Source organism: Electrophorus electricus, chromosome 17 (assembly GCF_041902795.1).
Source record: "Electrophorus electricus isolate QZ-2024a chromosome 17, ASM4190279v1, whole genome shotgun sequence".
Classification (NCBI taxonomy): Eukaryota; Metazoa; Chordata; class Actinopteri; order Gymnotiformes; family Gymnotidae; genus Electrophorus; species Electrophorus electricus.
In genome coordinates, this window is record NC_137513.1 from 2,282,333 (window position 1) to 2,306,046 (window position 23,714).

Below are 23,714 nucleotides of genomic sequence, written 5' to 3' on the forward strand. Positions count from 1 at the left end.
GGTATTTGGACATAGATTTTCATCAACGTCAAACTGAATATTTGGTAACTTGGCACAAAGTAACATCCCTGGGTTTGTCCTTAAGAGAAAGGACAGTCAGGTGTTTCAGAAGTGCACATACTGCAGTAATAGTGGAAAAATCTAGATGTTCCCTATGTACATGCTCATTTCAATGTAAGTATGACAATGTTTGTATCGATGGTAAAAAGGCTGCAAATAAATAAATAAATAAATAAATAAATAAATAAATAACCTAAATAAGGTTTCCAATAAAAGTGGAATAATCTGTTTTATGTATTTCAAGTGTATATTTTCACTTGCCTGTCAAAACCCAACAATTTTCCATCCACAGTAGTCTAGTAGTTTTGAATTGAAAGTTTTGAACAGAATATTTAAATATCTGCAAAATTTGCTGCAGCTGTAAAGCCTTTTGCTGCTAGAAGAATCCTATGACAGAGAGAGGTCATAAGATGCACTGACTGAAAGAGGCAATCTTGAATTTTGGAAGAAGCGGTGATTGAATCAAGTCTTGTAACGAGTCACTGCAAAAGTATAGACAGTTTGTAAGTGTAAGTGTAAGTGTAAAAATGACTGTAAAAACTAAGTGCTGAAGAGTACCAAAGTATCTCAACTGCTCGAGGCCAACTGGACGTCTCAAAACACCAGCGGTGTCACCTGAAAACAGGACAATGGAATATGACTACAAACATACTAAAGGAACTCTGGAATTATTAAGGGTCACAAGGGGAGTGTTCTTGCCAGTCACTGGACCTGCGCCTGAATGCAGCAATACTCCAAAGCAAGCAAGAAGTAAAAACGTCTGCATTACAGATCAGGTGGAGATCAACAGTGAGGACACCCAGTGTCTGGTGGTGTCTACCAGCCTCACCCTTCAGCCACCAGCAGAGGGTTTGGAACCAAGAACTAAACTTGACTTTTATTTTGAATTGTCCAATTCATTATGGTCACATGCATGTATAAGGGCTGAGATTCATCCATGGCAAGCCCAGTCTTGAATTCAATATCCATGTCATTGTTTTTAAATCTAGTCTGCTGGAGTATAAAACTAAAACAAAGGTGTTTAATGACTTGTGAGCTGCACTACTTAAAAAAAAAAACTAGACAGCCAGTCTTTTTGGATTAGAAGGTAGAGCAGGATAGAGTTGCAAATATTTCCTGAACTACAAGAGCATGGAATTTTAATCTGAAACAATGGATTGCAAAACACATACATATGAATGTACATTAATCTTATCTGTTGTTTTAAGTGCATTCCTTAAAAATCTGGAAATCCTTGAAGTGAGATGCTGATGCACACTGACAGCAATCAAGTATCCCAGGACTAAAACGAATGGTTGCTTGGTCTGCTCTTCAACTCGGCCGGTTTCTTTGTGCGGTCCAGCGGACATTAGGTCTGACGACTAGAGCCAAAGATTTCTTTTCAGCATCCAACTGGATAGAAGTGGGATAGAATTCATCTGGGAAATTCACTCCTCCTGTCATTTCCAATTTGGCACAATGTTTTAGCATTAGGGGATTTCCTGACAGATCCGAATGCTCCGAAAGGCCATATGAGGCCTCCATACTTAATGAGTCCAGGCTGGGAATTTAATTTTCTCTCAGTAATGATCTAATTTATTACATTATGTAATTATCTGAGAGCTGTCAAACTTTATGAAATGGGCAAGCGTGACATTTTTTGAGAAATTACATAATTAGACTGCAGTGTACATAGCTTATACCAGTGGGAACTGTTTTCACACCATGTGAACATTTCTGACATTTGACAGTGCAGGTACTGCTTACTCACCGACACACGCATGGTGTGCCCAGACGCACATGGCTGGATCTGCGCTGTTGAGATGCAAACCAGTCGATTAACAAAATATTTTGTGAGGTGAATTTAATGTTGTGAAACTCATACATGAATCAAAATTAAATGTGATGCATCAAAGTTTACCATATGCACAGCAAATCACCCATAGTAAATGAACTCCTACAGGGCTCAAGTCAGTTTTACAGGGATTTATTTATTTCAGCTTCAGTGCAGAACTCTTTTCTGAATGACATCACCAGGGTTTACTGTGCGAACATATGGACCTTCATTCACGCTTACAGAAAAACAATCCGATGATACAAGGTGACATATGGAAATGTGCTGCCATCTCAACCATGAGAACAGGGAAAAAACCTCTTCTTTTTTCCCTTGTCTATGGAACTGACAGAATTCCAGTAGGTGAGTCTGAACCATTGAGAAGCTTATGTTGTCGATTGAGAATTCGGAACATGATCACGTTTTCAACCAGATGAAAGCTTTCTGCGTGGCTTTCATTGGGGTACATCTAAATAATTCCCTGTGATATCCCCCCTCCATGTCTCTTCTCTACGGATCTTAACTCATGGCAGTTTTATCTCTGCCTCTGTTAGTTACATTATTTTGATAAGCAATGCCCTTTAGGGTTATGTCTTGTGATGTCTATGACATACCTTCAGAGCATAACTTCAGTGAACATCATGTGCTGTATCTGCCAACTTTATAGGATTAATAAAAAGAACTCTGATATGTGAATGCATGTATCTGTTATCATGAACCTAGAATCTAGATTTGTTTCTCCAAAATGTTGTAAAACCAGTTTAATAGGTTGTCGAAAAAGACCCTGAATTTCGTTTTCCAACCATATGAAACCTACAAAAAATAAAAAATAAAAAAATCAATTTTCCCTATAGTATGGTATGCAATCCCTAACATCTTCTCCCTATCTCAAACAGCAGTTCTTTTCTGACAAAATATTCAGGGAGACAAACTGTATGTACAGAGCTTATTATGAGTATTATGAGTTGATCAGCAGATTGCTAGTTCAAGCCCCACTACTGCCAAGCTACCACTTTGAGTCCCTGAGCAAAGTCCTTAACCCTCAATTACTGAAATTATACTCAGACACAATTGTAAGTCTTTTTGGATAAAAAGTGTCTACTAAATGCTATAAATGTAAATTAGAGGCCAAGTCATTGTCAACACAGGCATCGGAGGCCAAGAGTCATCATCAACACAGGCTGAGAGGCCAAGATTCATCAACACAGGCATCAGAGGCCAAGTCATCATCTACACAGGCATCAGAGGCCAAGATGCATCAACACAGGCATCAGAGGCCAAGAGTCATCAATACCGTCATTAGAGGCCAAGATGCTGGAAAGCAGAACTGGCCCAGAGTAAAAGTAAGGAAACAAACAGACAGACAAAGACAGAGCCACAGTCCAAATAGAATACACCTACTAAGAAACTATAATGGAAGGTGATGCGGAAATGTACAAAAGAACGTTTATGGCAAAGGTAACGTGTGTGTAGGAGACTGGAGTATATGTGTGTGTGTGTGTGTGTGTGTGTGTGTGTGTGTGTGTGTGTGTGTAGGAGACTGGAGTATATGTGTATGTAGTTAGATTGGAGTATGTGTGTGTGTGTGTGTGTGTGTGTGAGTGTGTAGGAGACGGGAGTATATGTGTGTGTAGTTAGATTGGAGTATGTGTGTGTGTGTGTGTGTGTGTGTGTGTGTGTGTGTGTGTGTGTGTGTAGGAGACTGGAGTATATATGTGTGTGTAGGAGACTGGAGTATATGTGTATGTAGTTAGATTGGAGTATGTGTGTGTGTGTGTGTGTGTGTGTGTGTGTGTGTGTGTGTGTGTGTGTAGGAGACTGGAGTATACGTGTATGTAGTTAGATTGGAGTATGTGTGTGTGTGTGTGTGTGTGTGTGTGTAGGAGACTGGAGTATATATGTGTGTGTAGGAGACTGGAGTATATGTGTATGTAGTTAGATTGGAGTATGTGTGTGTGTGTGTGTGTGTGTGTGTGTGTGTGTGTGTAGGAGACTGGAGTATATGTGTATGTAGTTAGATTGGAGTATGTGTGTGTGTGTGTGTGTGTGTGTGTGTGTGTGTGTGTGTGTGTGTGTGTGTAGGAGACTGGAGTATATATGTGTGTGTAGGAGACTGGAGTATATGTGTATGTAGTTAGATTGGAGTATGTGTGTGTGTGTGTGTGTGTGTGTGTGTGTGTGTGTGTGTGTGTGTGTGTGTGTGTAGGAGACTGGAGTATATGTGTATGTAGTTAGATTGGAGTATGTGTGTGTGTGTGTGTGTGTGTGTGTGTGTAGGAGACTGGAGTATATGTGTATGTAGTTAGATTGGAGTATGTGTGTGTGTGTGTGTGTGTGTGTGTGTGTGTGTGTAGGAGACTGGAGTATATGTCTATGTAGTTAGATTGGAGTATGTGTGTGTGTGTGTGTGTATGTGTGTGTGTGTGTGTGTGTGTGTGTGTGTGTGTGTGTGTGTAGGAGACTGGAGTATATGTGTATGTAGTTAGATTGGAGTATGTGTGTGTGTGTGTGTGTGTGTGTGTGTGTGTGTGTGTGTGTGTGTGTGTAGGAGACTGGAGTATATGTGTATGTAGTTAGATTGGAGTATGTGTGTGTGTGTGTGTGTGTAGGAGACTGGAGTATATGTGTATGTAGTTAGATTGGAGTATGTGTGTGTGTGTGTGTGTGTGTGTGTGTGTGTGTAGGAGACTGGAGTATATGTGTATGTAGTTAGATTGGAGTATGTGTGTGTGTGTGTGTGTGTGTGTGTGTAGGAGACTGGAGTATATGTGTATGTAGTTAGATTGGAGTATGTGTGTGTGTGTGTGTGTGTGTGTGTGTGTGTGTGTGTGTGTGTAGGAGACTGGAGTATATATGTGTGTGTAGGAGACTGGAGTATATGTGTATGTAGTTAGATTGGAGTATGTGTGTGTGTGTGTGTGTGTGTGTGTGTGTGTGTGTGTGTGTGTAGGAGACTGGAGTATATGTGTATGTAGTTAGATTGGAGTATGTGTGTGTGTGTGTGTGTGTGTGTGTGTGTAGGAGACTGGAGTATATATGTGTGTGTAGGAGACTGGAGTATATGTGTATGTAGTTAGATTGGAGTGTGTGTGTGTGTGTGTGTGTGTGTGTGTGTGTGTGTGTGTGTGTGTGTAGGAGACTGGAGTATATGTGTATGTAGTTAGATTGGAGTATGTGTGTGTGTGTGTGTGTGTGTGTGTGTGTGTAGGAGACTGGAGTATATATGTGTGTAGGAGACTGGAGTATATGTGTATGTAGTTAGATTGGAGTATGTGTGTGTGTGTGTGTGTGTGTGTGTGTGTGTGTGTGTGTGTGTGTGTGTAGGAGACTGGAGTATATGTGTATGTAGTTAGATTGGAGTATGTGTGTGTGTGTGTGTGTGTGTGTGTGTGTGTGTAGGAGACTGGAGTATATGTGTATGTAGTTAGATTGGAGTATGTGTGTGTGTGTGTGTGTGTGTGTGTGTGTGTGTGTGTGTGTGTGTGTAGGAGACTGGAGTATATGTGTATGTAGTTAGATTGGAGTATGTGTGTGTGTGTGTGTGTGTGTGTGTGTGTGTGTGTGTGTGTAGGAGACTGGAGTATATGTGTATGTAGTTAGATTGGAGTATGTGTGTGTGTGTGTGTGTGTGTAGGAGACTGGAGTATATGTGTATGTAGTTAGATTGGAGTATGTGTGTGTGTGTGTGTGTGTGTGTGTGTGTGTAGGAGACTGGAGTATATGTGTATGTAGTTAGATTGGAGTATGTGTGTGTGTGTAGGAGACTGGAGTATATCTGTATGTAGTTAGATTGGAATGTGTGTGTGTGTGTGTGTGTGTGTGTGTGTGTGTGTGTGTGTGTGTGTGTGTGTGTGTAGGAGACTGGAGTATATGTGTATGTAGTTAGATTGGAGTATGTGTGTGTGTGTGTGTGTGTGTGTGTGTGTGTGTGTTTGTGTAGGAGACTGGAGTATATGTGTATGTAGTTAGATTGGAGTATGTGTGTGTGTGTGTGTGTGTGTGTGTGTGTGTGTGTGTGTGTGTGTAGGAGACTGGAGTATATGTGTATGTAGTTAGATTGGAGTATGTGTGTGTGTGTGTGTGTGTGTGTGTGTGTGTGTGTGTGTGTGTAGGAGACTGGAGTATATGTGTATGTAGTTAGATTGGAGTATGTGTGTGTGTGTGTGTGTGTGTGTGTGTAGGAGACTGGAGTATATGTGTATGTAGTTAGATTGGAGTATGTGTGTGTGTGTGTGTGTGTGTAGGAGACTGGAGTATATGTGTATGTAGTTAGATTGGAGTATGTGTGTGTGTGTGTGTGTGTGTGTGTGTGTGTAGGAGACTGGAGTATATATGTGTGTGTAGGAGACTGGAGTATATGTGTATGTAGTTAGATTGGAGTGTGTGTGTGTGTGTGTGTGTGTGTGTGTGTGTGTGTGTGTGTGTGTGTGTGTAGGAGACTGGAGTATATATGTGTGTGTAGGAGACTGGAGTATATGTGTGTATGTGGAAGTTGGTTGCAGGTGATTATTAATAGGAAATTCCAGGGCAGAGTCGCAGCAGGAGAGGGCCAAACAGGAATGGGAAAATCAATGAGGAGACCTCAGGAGAGTCTTTGGAGACTCTTCAGTCTCAAGGACAACTGCCCTCCTCAGTCTCATGTTTTCCCTGCTCAAGTACATCTGACTCTGGAGTAAAGTGGGTAGGTCCTCGGGCCAGGGGATGAGAGGTCCTGGTTTGAAAATCCAATCCGTCATCGGGAAATGTGGTCAAAACGGAGTCTCCTGGGACACCATGCACATGAACCATCACTACCATAAACAAGAGTGCAGGTGTGGATTTCTTCTTAAGAAGTTCAATGTCAGAACTCTGCAGATGTTAATCAAACTTCAGTGCTCTAAAACAGCACCCATAAGAAATGCCCCCCGCCACTTTGTGCTGAGAATATCAGGACAATATAGCTCCTGCTTTCTGGGTATTGATAAAATCTTTGTGCCATTCATCAGAGTTCTTCTCATAATCCCTAGAGCTTTTCTTTCTTTTAGATGTGGACTAATGGAGGTAAAATTGCAGCCTTGACAATGAGTCTGTCAAAGCATTTCACCATCCTCAAGGTCTCTGCGTACTTGAGTGGCCATGAATCTGAAAACACGCGAAACCCTCGGACAGGAAACTGATGCTGACATTGCACAATGGGCAACAATATCAACAACATAATGAACTTACGCATGCTTAGACCAGTTCAGTGATGGCGTTAGGTCAGAGAGGTCAAAGGGTTGGGCTTCTATGGCATATGCCTTCATTTGGATCCTGACGGGATTACCTCCAGACTGACGTGATTAACTTCAGAGTGATCTCCACACCTTTTTTTAAGGTCACTCCCATGCTCAGAGTTAGCAACCATTTCTCCATATGCGATGCTCTTTACGACCTCCAATGACCTCTCTTAGCCTTGTTTGACAATGCATTCCTACCAAAAGGTCATCATCAGACTGGTGCATTGTAATGCCACCCCCAAATAAAATGTAAAAAAGAGTCCATGATAATCAGTCTTTTACAGATTGAGTTTAGATTTAGTCCTTGAAGTGATTGAGCATAGGACAGCTGTGTTTGTCAGGTTGCCCGTGTTTGCCTGAGCAGAGCGTGTAAACCTTTCTGGAAGATTCTTCAGTTCTCCCTGACCTCAGTCTCTTCTCCTTTGCTGTGAACACGCCGTGGGGAAGAACGCATGCTATGAAGCCTGTTGCTCCAGCTGGGCTTAGATACGGAAAATGCAGAGATTCTCCGAAGATCCCAAGAACAGATTGTATTGTTAGACCTGTATTGATTGGCATGTGAATACACTGACCTTTCTATCCTCAGAACCTTAGGACTGCAAAATTCCTTTCATTTGCTTGGATTTTTTTCCCCCAGTTAGCTACATTGTCTGTGTTGTTGCACTGCTGTAAGGTGATTTCAGTGAAATGAGAACACACTATGTGTTTTTTACTGAACAGCAGCAGACTACGGAAATGTCCTGTTGAATGATATGTAACCAGCACGTGTGGAAGCAAGACGCTCTGATGGCCTCCTGCACTCTGTAGCTCCATCACATTTGACTGTTTTTCATGAGCAGTGCCTTATAAAATAAAAAGAAAAAATCATGCAATTTTAATCTACGTGATATGTGGCAAATTCATTTGGGGAGAAAATTGCATGCACATGCATTATAACCATTTCTTACATCTTTGATTGCACTGTCGGTTCAAACGGTGGGGCGGGGGTTAAAGCATGGAAGAAAATGGAAACCCTTCAGAATGTTTACACATGCTGTTTGGCAGCTGACCTGCCCGCGTGCTCCACGAGTGAGTTATCACCATGCGTAATGTTTGCGTGCACAAAGAAGTCAAGCAGAGAATTGGAAATTGACGAGAAGCTAATGACACAAGGAGACGTGCATGGTAAAAGGTTAGTGAATACAAATGAATCCTGTTCCATCCGGCTAGAACTGAAGTGTCTACAGTATTCCTGTGGACTCTGCTGTGGGAGCAAAGGACCCAGTCGGTGAGTCGTGCTTCAGCCCTGTGCGGTAGCAGACTCTTAAACCAGTGCAGTTCTTGGCATTCTTACTCCTTCAGATTCTTCTGGGAGGCTTAGACGGACGTCAGACTAGCGCATTCTGGGTTTTGTGTACGTTCAGAGCCGAGCAGGACGTGCTTGTGAGGTGTAGCTCAGTCAGTAGAAGGTTGACAGGAAGACTCGGGTAAGATATTTCAAGCAGTTCTGATGCTAGTTCCGTTGCGAAATCAGAAGTTTTGAGAAGGCATCGATTAGGAGGGTAAGGGGCCTTAAAGGAAGGCGGTTCTTGACCACTCTCAGTTGGTGTCCCTGGTATCACAATCTGGTGACTCAAATTTCTCAAACGAAGCAGCCGCATTCGGCCACCATGTTGGCCGAAACCGAGACAAAACATGTCCCATGATATCAGGGTTTGTATTAGTTTTCCTGTTTACCAGTACAAAACCAGTTACAGCTGGGGGCTGAAACTACACCTCCACTTCCTTGGAAAGGGCATGAGGGAGTTACGGGATATGACACGTGAACGGTCCCACCTCACGACTGCAGTCAGTAATGATGTTCGGAACAGGTCCATTCTTCAAAGTAGGACTTATTCTGTTTGAAGGCAGCTTTTATTGGACTTCAGAAAAGTCTGACGGGGCTTATAAATAAATCATCAGAAACTCAGTTGTGACCAAAGTGAAGGACATAATAGCATGTTGGAGCATCTTTTAAGATCCAGAGTGCGGCGGCCTCACAGGTGTAATTATAGGAATCACGTGGTTTTTAATTACTAACATTGCCTTGTGGGATTATACTACAATGCAGGATGTTTGAATTTAAATGATCATTTTGAGTCCAAGAAAACATTTGAGAGGATCAGGAAGAGAACCAGACTATCTCGAGCGTGTTCACATGTGAGGCAGCGTTTTGTAATTCTCAGTGTGTGTTCCATTTCACTTCATCTCAGGCTCATTAACTCAACAGCATAGGAAAAATGCAACTGTATTAGCGCAGAAAATCCGTTTTTAGCGATTTGCTTTTAAGATCATGATATTTGTAGAGGTTTAATAAATTCTGTTGTTATGTTTTTATTTATTTATATTTATATTGGACTGAATTGTTGCAGCCACATACCCGGGTGTTTGTTTGGCCTTCTCTTGTTTTTCACAGTAAGGCTTTTCATCCACAGAAAATATCATTATATTAAATGTTCATTTTTATCAGTGATTTGCATTTATTATGTGGGGAGCAACATATTTCCATTCAGAAAAGCAGAGCATTTATAGAATATGCACTATACTAGACAGAAACTAAAATAAGCATGTCATTAATATTTTCACTTTAACGCAAGATATTCATTGTTCTGGTATTTTTTACATAATTGGTATATTGATACACAACTAATGGACTTGGTGCTGGTTTCAGCAGAATTCCAGAACTATATGTGCTTGACTAAAGGCTTACACAAGCAAACCTGAGCATTCCTCCAGACTCATCATTAAACTAGTGTAAATGCTAATGTGCTAATGTTAATATTTACTCTTCCACACAGCACAGAGTAAAAGCAGGTGTTTGGGGTAATAACTAACCTGTCACATGGAAGTCATATTTAGTTTTAATCTGCCTTATGCCATCCCTTCTGTGGGAGCAGCTGTGAGGTTAGTAGTCGGTTTTAGTTATCATTACTCATTACTGAGCTCTCTAATAGAACAAACTTAACTCTATGACAGTGAGAAGAGGTTGGCTTTTGCCCCACTATTGGAGTAATAGTTTTAAAAAACACTTTCCCATGCAAGAAGATAGAAAAGGCACAGGACTTTTTTTGACACAATAGTAAGAGGGGGAGACGCATCTCCCACACTGAAAAGAGTACAGAAAAAGTCAGGAAGCGAGAGAACCTTTGGTTTTTGTAGTGTAGCATGTCTGCCCTCTGCTGGAAGAGAGGCCAAACTGCAGCAGCCCCACTTACATGACTTCAGCTTTTGTCACACTCTTCTGTGGTACAGGCATGTCAAGCTTACAGGCCTGATCACTCTGTCAAACTAGCAAACAGGTTGTAGGACGTCGTTATCCAGACTGGCAGAGAATGAGGAGTTTGCAAAAAGGTATGGTCCCCTGGGCTGTCGTGTCCCTCCCAGCTGACGAGTTGGCTACGACCATGTTAGAGGCGGAGCAGTTCCCCACACACACTGCAGGGGGAGCTCTCTACCCAACACTGTGAAACGCCGCCAAATTATACAGACTGTCTTAAAATCATTCGTTTTCGATCCAGTAGATGGCAGCAAGTACTTACATGTCAACCACATAATTCTTAAAAAAAACTTCACAGATTCCACGAAATGTTTTTTTCTTTTATCATAGAGAATAAGTCTTATGCAGCATAACATTGCATAAAGTCATTGCATAAAGACACCAAGTCTGTCAGAAATAAAGTGGGCAGTTATGGGAAGGACACTGATTCATGGCCAACACCAAATGACATGTTGAAATTCGGAACACAAGGCACGCTCTTTAGCAGAACTTAAGAGGAGCGGAAGGAATCTTTTCGCTGTCAGTACATTTTCATTGCATTGTACCAGAGGGAATAAACCTGGTCTATTAGCACAAAAAAGCGATAAAACTCTTCAAAAACAATCTCATAGCCGTCATAAATGTTTTCATTATGCATGTTTTTCTAGCCGATAACCAAATCTTTTTTCTGCTTCAGTAGCATTTCCCACAAAAATGTTTTTTTTTCTTCTGAGTGTTCGATTATTCATATTTTAAAATATTCCAAAAAATATTTTCCAACACTGACAGGCACTTTGTAACTGTACGTTTGCAGTGTTGGCATCAAACTTAAGTCTAACAAATATACACTGCTTTCCACCATGTGCTTTTGGATAAAATGTGACACTTTCCTTCAGTGGGTTTCCTACAGGGGAAGTGTTAGGTTCCTTAAGTTTAATATCTGTTGACAGTGGTTATATCAATAATCATTTTTATGATGTGAAAGGAAGATGGATTTCTCACTCATAACATCTTTACATTTACATTTACGGCAGTTGGCAGGCGCTCTTATCCAGATCGACTTACAAAAGTGCTTCGTCATAAGAAGCCATAGCATACACAGGAAGCCATCTCTTTAGAAGGCTTAGGACACATGCGTTTTTATCTACAGGAGGTGTAGCTTATAGATGAAAGAATTTCATTAAAACTAGACTGCAGGAAAACATGATAAGAATGTATTTATAACTAGCCTGGATCTAAAATACAGGCTGTAGTCTTACAGGCTGAAAAAACAAACAAAACAAAAAACAAAAAGAAAAACTGGACCATTTAAGGCAGGCTGTCATCTATCTGTCCTAAAAAAAACACCAACCAACCCAACAAACAAAAAACACCAAAAACCCAGACAAATTCATATGAAATCTGCAATGAATCCATGGATCGTGGCACACAAATAAACCATCATAAATATATCACAACCATTTTTGAACCGCCCCCTCCCGCCTGCTCTGACATCCCCGCTTAAGACGGGGCCGGCGCACTATTTCCCTGTACCCGTCCCCTCAAAGACGCGAACGATCGGGCGGATGAATCCGCCTTGTGAGCACAAAGGGCCGCGAACGACCGGGCGGATGAATCCGCACAAAGGCCGCGTCTTGGAAGTGCCGTGCACGCGCTCGGATTCGTGCCTCGCCGCGCTCTTGTTGACGTGCGCGCACGCTCTTTCACACCGCAGCACTGTCGATACTGTGCAAATAAACAAATCAACAACAAAAAAACAAAGAGCAAAAACACAAACAAGACAACAACTTTGAGCCAACTTCGAGTTGAATGAGGATTGCTGTTTGCTAGCGCGAAGAAAATAGCCGCATCCGTTTGAATCAAGTGGTTGCAATGTGTGAGACCAAGAAGATCATCTTGGTGTTTGTTTTCCTTGGCAGTGCAGGTAAGGTCGGTTTAAATCTGCGTGCATGTTCGCAGTCTCGCGGGTGGGATTAAACCTTCATGCACAGCAGCTATTCGGGATGTTTCGGGTGGGGATGTTGCGCTGTGCATCGTTCAACGTGCGCGTTGTCATTTCTGTAGGTCCAGTGTCAGGTGCATCAGATGAACCTGTTTGAACGTTGCATCAGTTCGTCAGGATTTTTCATCTCTTATGTGTTCAGCCACCTGGATAGCTGGTTCGTTAAATTTTAATAGTTATGCTCGAGCTGGATTTCTGATGTTTATGAATAAAATAATCGTCAAAAAGGTCCAAGTCCTCTTTTATCCCATTGACATGCCTGCCGTGTTAAAAACAAGGGTGGCTAGTTAACCTAGCGTTACACTGTGAGGTCTGACTACAACAAACCTGTCACTCAGAGTTGGATGGTTTTAATTGTTATATACCTATATAAAGTTATCTGTTTCGCTAGTTACTGAATAATGTTTGACTGGAGGAAGCATTAATGTGTCTACTTACAGCTGGTTTTGTATTTACTAGGTATTGATAATATTAATATTAAGGTAATTAAGTTCATGGTGATTCTGAGATGTGTGTGTAATCTAATTTGGAGCAGGCGTTTATTTTTCTGAGTGTCTGTCAAAAGCTCTTTTAAAACACTTGGCAAAGAGGGCAGTAGTTAACCACATCTGCCCACTCACAGGTTTCTTCATTGGAACATGAGCAGAAAACACTGCTCAAACCACACATGTGTCCAGCGTTATTTAGGACACAATTACGCCCCAATCATGGAGAATTAGGTCAGGGACAGTCCACTACATTGGTTTTAAAGCCTCGTTACATAGCTGGCTGTAGGATCTCTTCCACCTACTGTTGGCTAATAATAGAAGAGAATATAATGTATTGTGATCATGTCGAGAAATGTTCAGTGTGCTGAACAAATGGTTCAGCTCATATTTTCACAGATTGGGTTTATATATGTCTGCCAATGACCACTGACTACTGAATGCATTGTTATGTTGAAATATTGTTTTACATGTGAGCTTTGTTGTTTCATTTTGATGTGATGCTTAAACTAGCATTTCTAGGCTACTGAATCAGATGACGCTGTGTTACTAAGAAAACACCTGTGCTCAATCCTTCATGGTGAAAGTTGCTAAAATCTTATGAAGTTACTTTGTCTCTCTTTTTTTCCCCAATCTACTGTTTAATACGAACCAGGGGTTTTCTGAACACACAGTTTCACAGTGTTTACTTTGAATTTGTGTTTGTTTAATTATTTCCTGGGATCCCAACAACATTTGAGAGAACTTGGGAGGTGCCAGGTGGTCACGTGCTCTGCTGCCCCCTGGCTGCTGAGGATGAGTCATTATCGTGACGTTATCTCCTCGTGTGCTGTTTAGCTCACTCTGGATCATTTAATTAGCTCTGATAGAAGCTGCTCCTTTTCACCCTGGTCTTTCAGAGGAGGAAGAACAGTAAGTGCATCGCTGAGTTATGCGTATCTGATTCTGAATCACTAACAGATGTTGTGTCCTCACTCGCTCACGTAGATCTCATGTTGCTGTCTCCTGCAGTGGTTCCCCCCACCTGTGCAGTTACTGTGACCTGTTATTCATTTTTTTACAGCAGCACAAAGTACTTACACGGCACACTACATTTCACTCTGAGGTAAACTGAGCTGTTTTTCTCTCTTCTTTTGTCCCTGTGCTCTGAGTCGTAATCACTGTTTTGACTGACTGGTTTTTACAGGGCGGAAGGCCTCTACCAGGCTGAAGACTTCTGAAGTTCTCCTTAAAACTCCAGCTAAGAGCTTTTTAAATTTTTTAAATTTTTTAATTTTTTTGCCTCCATGACAGTGTGACCCAGTTTCCAGCCATCCTGACTTCTGGCATTTATTTCACAAAAGCTATACGCTGTCTGACTAAGCTCCTACTAACCAGAGTGCTGATGGCACATGTTGCTTAAATTGGATGAACCATCAGAGACAAAGGCACGGTCACATTAACGTCCTCTTATCTGAGACTTAAGTGGTTGGTTCGGAGGTTAGATGCATCTCAGGTCCTCTGGGATATTCATTCTCGGTGGATGGACAGAAGATTCCATAGATCTTGTTGCAGATAATGTAGCATGGTGTGATTACACAGGAATGCTTATGACGATTTGGCAAAAGCCCAAGATGATTTAACTGGACTAACAATATCATTACTATTCCCATAATCCTGATAAGATTGAGCTGTCTTAACTGTATGTATGTATCAGATAGGGCAACGTCGGACTAAGTTGCAAAGTGGGTTGTTTTGCCCTTTGTTACTACTGTGAACATTTTGTCACATGTTATCTGCCTACATTACAGTAAATTTGACAAGTAGGGCACATTTCATTTTCTGTGTCATTTAAACATTTAATGGTGGTTTGGTGCAGTGGCACAGCCTACGCTAAATGTCTGAGAACATGCGCTTCAACTCCGCACCGGGGGTTTGATGTAATGGATGATGGCTGCCTGCTCTTGCTTCTTTTCAGACCACATCACGCAGGCTAAATTCGTGTTTGCTTTGAGAGTCTCTGGGTAGATTAAATGTATGGTTTACAAGCCATAATTGATCTCTTTCGAACTAGAGTGAGATTTACAGGAACAGAAGCCTAAATCCTGGTCAGGCAGCTAGTGAACATGGCTAACTGAATGCAGTCAGTGGTGAAGCTTTGAGTGTGCTCAGTGTGGCAGTGGATCAGAAGCATAGGGCTTGAAGATGTTCTATTAATAAAACAAAATGTAAAAGTCAAACAAAAGAACATGGTATTTATGAACTGAATGTTAATGTGAATTCATATTGTCGCCATTACTGTAATCTCTTCTATGGTTTAGGTTGTGTTCTTCATACACGAGGTGAACAGAATTGACCATGTTAAGAGATATTCATATAATCCATATAATCTAATCTATACACAAGAAGCTTAAATGGCATTTGTGAGACAGGAATTCACCAGGCCTTGAATTAATTAACAACATAAAAAAAACCTTCCATGTAGACCTGCCTGTGGTTACTCTACAGATTCAGAATATTTATACCAAATGTATTTTGCCACATTATTAAGAAATTGCTATTGACATTTGTTTTGTCCTTCTGTTTGTGTAATTGAATGTTACTCATGACTACATCAGTTGTCATAGTGAAACACTGCTGAGGACATTGTCTGGGCTCCATTTCCCTGGAGTGGCCATATCATACCTGACACGCAGTTTATGCGTTTCATCAGTTATCATCATGATAGCTCTTCAATACAGTTTAAGTTTCAGATTAAGCATCTTCCTAAACTTTCATTAAATTATGAAAAATTATGTAACAATATTAAGAAATTATGCAACCTTATGCAACCACTAAAAGCTATACATATACATTTGTGCATATACACACACACGTATGTATGTATGTATGTATGTGGCTATATATATATATATATATATATATATATATATATATGTGTGTGTGTGTGTGTGTGTGTGTGTGTGTGTGTGTGTGTGTGTGTGTGTGTGTGTGGAGATATTCAAAATTGTAGTAAAGTACAGTGTTTCCAGGGAAACATGTATATTTCATAGCCTGTACTAGCAAATAAATATTGCAAATGTGACCAACACAAATGTTGTTTTTTTCCACATTGAAGAGGTATGTCTAGTAGCATGAAATATAAACCTATGAAATATAATAGATTTGTATGCATAGTTTGCTCAGCACTGAATTACATTCATATCTATATACATGTATTTGACATTAAAGCTAGCTTTTTATTTATTGAATAAGTTGTACTAGCGTTATCTGCCAAAAAGGGAGCTAGAGCTGCAGTCACTCCTTCAGCTGGAGGTGGCGCTATTGGTCTAAAACGGACAAAAAGTAATTCTAAACCTGTTGATTTTAGATTTTAGTTGTTATTGTACTCATAAGTTTTCTACTCAGCGGCTTTGTGTGGCCCTAGAAATATTATTCATCATGAAAATAATCTCACAGACTGCCTTGTGTACAACATCAGGACACTAATATGTAAATATGAAAGTATGTTGCAGACTGAAATCTAATATAGCAATTTTAAAGTATTTAGTGAAGATAAGTTTTTGGGCTTTTTTGGGTTTTTTTTAAAGATTAGATTTTCATGGAAGCACAATCATTTCAATTTAAGAGTGAATGTAAACAAGTGGGTTCATGTTTGGGATACTGCCATCGCAGCTGGCGCGGCGATTTGGGATGGTTCACTAGCATTTTTAAAAAAAAGCAGTTTTGAAGAAAAAAAAAACCCAAGTCCGACACACTGGTTCTCTAGGGCCCGAAGAAGAGGATGGAAGGCACGTGTGATGGTTGTCCAGGTGTCAGGATGACGTGTGTGGCAGCCTCTGGGGGAAGGTTTCGTTTGTTTGTTTGTATGTTTGTTTTGTTTGTTTGTTTGTTTTTAATAGGAGATTCTGCTTTACAACATGGCTGTCAAGGGTATGTCTCTTACATGTGTCTAACTCTTCCTGCTGAGCCCAGATGGCACTTTCCATGCTACAAGAAAATCATTGCCCTTGGAAAAATTAACATGACAGATTCCTACTTAAGGAGTGCAACCCGTACAAAATAATTATCCTTTCGTTGACATTACTCCTGGTTATTTGGTGTTTTATCGGTTACACTTGTATTGTGCGTATAGCCTACAGTGTGTGTAAGTGTGGAAAGTTGTTGGTTGTTTAAATATAGACATGCAAACCTACAACCTGATATGATTCTCCTGTTGTGTTGACCATTATCAGTCAAGTATCAAAGCCATAAAATGTACATTACTATATGAACCGTGGTCTACAGACAAAACACATTTTTCTGCTTACCACGAAGCTTGCCGTTGCTCTGGAAGAATATTTTGAAGCAGCCCCTCGACAGCCATGTGTTCCACCGCACGAGTGCGTGACGCTGGAGTCGAGAACTCCTCATTCGACTGTCCAATGGCGTGTTGCCTAGTGCAGCTTTGAAAAGGAAGCATGAGGTGGAATCAGTGAAGAATGCCATGGCTAATGCATCTGAATTTTTAGTGTGAGGCGGAGATGAAGTGGCTGCCTAAAATAATCTCCTTCATAGCAGAAAACGAATTGGTTAATTCAGAGTTTAGCCATCTGGTGAGGTTTGTGATAGAGGGTGTCATTTCTTATGGCTGGGATGTGTCAGCAGTGCGCCAGACTATTTCAAGCAAAATTATGGATCACCTTGACAAGCCTGTCCAGAAAAGTCCAGTATTCTTATTTCTATACAGGGTAAATCCACAGATGTAAGTAATAGCATACAACTTATGGGAGGTATGTAGGCAATAGCAAAGTTTAAATAAATTTGTTAGAGGAATTCAGGAACTGTGGACAGAGGAACAGATGCTATGGATGGAAGGGGATGTGAGGTAGCTAATTACAGAGATGAATTTAAATGTGGGGGACTTGCAGCATTCCTTACAGATGGAGCTACTATGACGAGATGTCAGCAAGGAGACATTCAAAAACTTGAGGACAGGTTCAGAATTCAGAATTAGTAGGGCCTCCCTATCTGGTTCGTCATTCCAGTGATGCAGCCAGATTTGTGGAACAGGTGAAAAAGTTTCAGCAAGATTTGAGAGCAACTTTTTAGTTACTCTGCTGTGAGAAGTAACAAGGACCATGAATAGCAGAAACAACTAGATGACCCCAGAGTGACGTTTTAACCACCCCACATGGCCAGATGGCTGTTACTTCATACCAAAGTGTCCATGCTGTTAGATGACCAAAATCCCTGAGATACAGCTGCAACCTATGGCCGCCTCCAACGCTCTGGGCTTTGCCGAATTGCGCGGTCTGTCGACTGCTGTCATACAGAGAAGATGCAGTTAGTGGCCCTCTCACATAACGAAGGATGTACTTAAGCATGCGGCCTCTCAAAGCATTTTCAGAGAGAAAACCTGTATTTCTCCAGTGTTCGACTGTTAATTTGAAGAGGCAAGAAGACGGATAATAACCCCTTCTGGTCCTGTGTACCAAGACTTCTTCAGCTCTGCCGATGGTAACAAGTTTAAAGGAGGCAAACATTTGAATTTTCACACTCAAAGGCAATCCTCTGGTGACACGTGCTCATGCAGCAGGTTTCTTTCATGGGACGTGCCCATTGTGGCCAATCTGTCTGTATGGGTCTTGGCAGAGCACCCTCACTGCAAACAGCTTGACTATGGCTGCTGATTCATGCATTCAATACTGATTTCAGAACAGTCTGTTTGAGTCTTCATTGCAACATGTTGCTGATGGCACTGTCTAGCTGGCCCTAGCCTCGTCTATTTTAATGTGTAATTCTTTATGAGAACGAGATGAAGCTTAATCCTAATTCTAACTCTAATTCTAATCTCAACCCCAGCCAAGCAGTCTGGGGCACAAACCAAGCATCTCTGTTTCATAACTTGTGCAGCTGCCAATTTAATTGAAGACTCAACTGACCTACTGTAGCTATTCAATCAGCATTTGCAATAAGCTGTCAAGCTGGTTGCATTGGGAGGCACTGTTCATTGGCTCTAGGGCTAGAGAAGTTAGAAAATCTGATGAAATCCTTATCTAAAGAGAGTTCTCAGGAAGCTCAGAAACTCGGTCTGCAATAATTCATGTACTTCGTTTTCCTTTCACTGGTCTACAGAGTCTGTGTTGAATGAACATAGCAGTGTATTCACTGAAAGGGAGGAACTCCTTCAGAAAACCATCTTAATATCAATCGCAAGTGTGCAGTGTGAACGTGAATTCGGCACAAGACAGAATGAAAAAAACACTTCAGAAACCTATTGAATAGCACAAACCTCACTAATCTGGTGTTCGGTTAGGGGCTTGGCCCTTCCCGAGAGCCCGTTGATTTCACCAGAGCTGCATTATGTAGACAGGGATGAGAGAGGAGAAAACACAAGGAAATTAAGGAAGGATGGAGAAGATCTTACATCTGCCTCTTTCAGGGCTAGACCATAGGATCTTCTACAGAGTCATGTGGTGATGATGAAGTGATTACAAAGTACAGGAGTGAATTAGAAATCTTTTGAGTTCAGATTTACATCACATAAGCTAGGCTTATGCATGGCAATTGAAAAAGTTATAATTGACCTTGAATAAACCGGCCTTATATAAAAATCATCGTCGCCTGGGAATTCCGGTGTGAAGCTCCCCGGCTCTCTCTAGAACTTTGCATACCGAGTTGTTTTAAAAGTACTACAAGGTTAGAAGCTTGAGGTGCTTTCTGGAGTCACTTCTGCCACTGGTCTTCTGCAGCTTGGGAAGAAAATGGCATGAATAACTGCCGTTCATTTTGTGAGCTTCCTTCTTCTCAGGTGGCAATGCATCACTGTCATGTCCCTGTGCAATGTACGTTCAGCTATTTTTAAACTGTCTTCCTAAAAGATTTAAATATAAAGTGCTCATTTTAGAAAGGTTACCTTGTTTTACCAGGTCTCGCTATGGTAGTCTCCGCTGTCCTTCCTACATCTTCTCTCTCACAATGTCGTTACATTGTAAGATATTGCTAATTTATTATGTTATAATGTTCATATCATTGATTAGTGGTTGTGCCCCTGCAGAACATTCCTCCATAATTGGAAGTCTATTTGGAATTTTAAGTCTTTTCTTCAATGCTCTACCTTCTGTTATATGCATTATTGCAAATGCATATGCATGTTACATAAAGAGAAAAGCTGTTTCAGGGATCTTATGATCTTGAATTTGCTGTCAGAAACATGTTGTGACTTAATGGGGAGTCTTCTGAATACCATTGTAGTGCTTACTCAATGTTGAACAACAGGCATTTTCAATCAGTGCAAAAACTCCATTTCCTTCTAGCTTTTAAATTTCAAACACTTACTGGATATGAACGTGAAGTTTTGGGGGAAAAAAAGTTTCCTAACCCTAATGAATTAGGCGACTGTCAACCATAATAAAACCATAATAAAAAAGTAACATAAAAAATAACATCATGTTTTAGATTGTCAAATATTTATTAAATGAAGAGTTAGAAAGTTTTTGCAAATATTGGATTCAGTTCTTGTGTGTGCAGCAAAATATTACCAAGGATTTGTGAGAGCTTGGAGTCAGATGAACCCTCGAAGACTCTCTCAGCATTTGGAAAACTTTGCCGGAGCAAGTAGTTCTCACGGGCAGACAGTGCAAGAAAGAAATGAAGATGGGAAGCAAGTTTCCAACAGAAGGTGTTTAATGAAAGCAACAAATGAAACCCAACAAAGGAAACCACCATAACATCAATGACTGGTTTAAATAAGAACAACACGATGACATCGTAATCCCCAGGTGGTGTTGCTACTGATGGACGACACACACCGCCTGATGGAGGTGTGGACTAATAAACAAAACCGAGTGGCCACGCGAACATAAGTCCACGTGCTGGACCGCTGCAGAATGCCGGTAGCTGTCAGCAGAGCAACGGCACCCTGGCAGTAGCAAGCTCATTTGTTATTTCCACTGTATTAAAATAATGGAAGGCTTGAGGCATTGGTGCTGTATTGGAAGGTATTGCTGATTTTTTCCGGGTATTGATGTGGGTTGAAGGCCAACCAAATTTGCTAATCCCCGGTGGGTTATAAATTGAGCAACAGGCAGTCATTCAAATTTGTCAGTACCTATTCATTTACAAAGACCAAGATGCACGTGCCTATTATATTTGTTCAGGAAAATAAGTTTACATGTATTTATTCTGCTTATTTACAATGGCTGCTGTGTCAGTTTACACAGCGTTCAATTGTGGCATCATTGTCTCATAGTAGTCATGGGAAGAAATGAAGATGTCTTGCTGAGACTTTTTTCTGTAATCCCTTTGATTCTGTATTTTTTCTGTATTTCTCTCTCTCTGTCTCTCTCTGTCTCTCACTGTCCCGCTCAGAGTCCAGTATGACTCGGTGACCTCCCCTGTCTGAAAGGCCTCTCACTTGTTTGGCCTGCCGAAGCCGGATGCGTCATGTACCCCATTGCGTAGTCTTTCTATTACCACGGATGTTACATACAGAGTTTGAGGCAAATGGTCACCGACAGCAAAGCCACGAAAATGATGTGCGCTGAGACAAAGAGACGAGTGACAAGCGAGACGAGCGAGAGATCGTAGTGCAGCAGTCATCTGCCAGATGATTTACAAGTGTAATGACTCGTATTGTAATGGCTTACTTTGTAAAGACAGAGGTTTTCTTTTTCTGATGTGCGGTTATGTAATCTTGCACCGTCACGTTCAGACAGGAGCGCCTCTCTGGCTCCGAAACCAGAAAATCTGTTACGTCAGGCTTTGGCGAGCACAAGAACCACAGCTTGGTGAGGACACAGCTGTGTGATTCCTTCTGCTTGACTGCCCCCAGCTCCCTGCACTGTGAGCGCTTCATGACTGAACACTGTTACTTGGTCCTTTTTTTTTACCCCTCCCTTCCTTTCTTTCATTCTCAGCAGTACGATCACTTGCGGTCGCTTGGCAAATCTGCAGCCTTGCTGACGTTTAGTGTGAGAGGAGGAGTGAGATACGCAGGGTGTGGTGGACGTCCAGCAGAACGGCACCGCTGCCGCCGCCCTGCAGCGGGAGGAGGAGGGAACTAAGATTGCAGTGAAATAAGAGGGCGTGGCCGTTTCCCCCCGCAAGCCACGCCCTCTTATTTCACTGTTGTTTCTCACATTCAGAGGAGGTAATAAGCCCGTCCTCCTCAGACTGAAGCCCAATAATCACGTGGGAGGGGTGATACCACTAAAGTGTGGCATGGGAATTGCTTCTTGACAAGGACCTGCATATAAAGATGCTTTATTCACAAGGATCTGTGCAAAACAAAAAAAAAAAACAAAAAAAGGTCTGTACACAGAGGTCTGCGAACAAAGGTGCGGGATCTCCTGGTTTGGCTTTCTTCCCCGTTCCTTTGGTATAAGCAGCCAACATTTTGTGGTGATTTATTAAAAAGTGTGGCTGCCTGTGGTTGGTGTGCAGAGAAGTGGTGTCTCTCCACCATCTGTCGTCCTGTCACTGGGTATGACACAAGCCGGTCCTGGAGCTCTGTCCTCGCCGGCGTCTGCGCCGTAGGAGCTCCTCTGCTTTCTGTTGCTAGTGTGCGGGTGTTTGCGAACACTGTTTGTCTATTGACATTTGATGATTGCGATGAGGACTGGGGAAGTTTATTGAAACATTACATAATGAAATATTGCTGTGTTCATTTGGCTGCTGCATGACAGAAAATTCACAGTTGATTTCACGGAGGTGCCTATTGCTTGGAGCCTGCTACCATACTGTAGAAGCACATCAAAAATGGAAAATCTGCAATACAGGTCTGCGTTAGACGTACAGGTCTGCATTAGTCATACAGGTCTGTCTTAGACGTACAGGTCTGCGTTAGTCGTACATGTCTGCGGTAGTCTTGCATGTCTTTGTGTCTAATATTTGTTCAGGACATGTTTTGAATAGCAATGGACTTTAATATCACATCTGACAGCATGCACTTGGCATAGAAAATCCCAGCCATTTGTGAACTTCAACAGGAATAAAGGCAATAAAACCTAACAGATGGTTTATGTTTTTTTCTTCTTCTTTTATCTAAGGATACACGATTATGCTCTGAGCTTAACCTTTTTGAAAAGGGGATTTATCTGTTTTTTTTTTCAAGCTTCCACTGGACTGTGGTTAAGCCTAGTAAAGAGCTCCAGACAAGCTGTACGTTCCTTAGCAGTAAAGCGCTCAGTTTATCAGAGATTGGGCTACGCATGATTGTATATGATGGGGTTACAACAATTTGAATAAGGTATGGGCTAAAAAGAGTGACCTTATTCTTTCATAAACTGTTGCCAAATCATCGTTTAAATGGAGGGAGAGGGAGAGGGAGAGAGAGAGTCTTTCCTTCCCTTTCTCTCCCTACTAACAGTGATTAAAAGAAGTTGTGAGAAATCCGATGAAGATGAGTGTGTGTGTGTGTGTGTGTGTGTGTGTGTGTGTGTGTGTGTGTGTGTGTGTGTGTGTGTGCATGTGTGTCTCGCTAAGGTCTTAAAAATGAATTGGCACAGAAAAATGAGAAAGCTCAGCAAAATATCTTATTAATTAATTTTAAAATAATAAGCTTTAATAAAGTATGTTAAACCTTTCATAACTGTCAGCCAAGAAATTGCACAATATCCTCGATTCCAGGGGAAACAAAAACTAAATAAAAATCCAGATAATTGGACTTCATTCTATTTTGACTTATTTTGACACTAAAGGCTTTTAGATTTAATGAATAATTTTTGAATAATTGCTATAATAAGCACATTAGCTGACTCCTGGAAGAATCTGCGTTTCTTGCTCATCTCCTGTAGTGTCTGTGAACATAACGCTAAATGCTCAGACAGATCTGAGAGTTCAGGGCAGGACACAGAGCCATCTG

At 41.3% G+C, this 23,714-nt stretch overlaps 1 protein-coding gene across 5 annotated transcripts in view; it reads left to right on the forward strand.

Annotated features, from left to right (window-relative positions):
- Positions 1-12,002: 12,002 nt before the first annotated feature.
- The window catches only part of ncam1b (neural cell adhesion molecule 1b), a 48,012-nt gene continuing 36,300 nt past the window's right edge, over positions 12,003-23,714 (forward strand). For 2 of the 5 annotated variants that reach the window (XM_081699972.1, XM_027022411.3), the window contains exon 1: positions 12,003-12,326. In XM_081699972.1, coding sequence (XP_081556098.1) covers positions 12,275-12,326 — 52 coding nt within the window. In that variant the 5' untranslated portion in view covers positions 12,003-12,274. Of the gene's footprint in view, positions 12,327-12,466; positions 12,562-23,714 lie in introns of all 5 variants that reach the window. The other 3 variants (XM_081699970.1, XM_027022405.3, XM_081699973.1) reach the window with 3 other exon arrangements.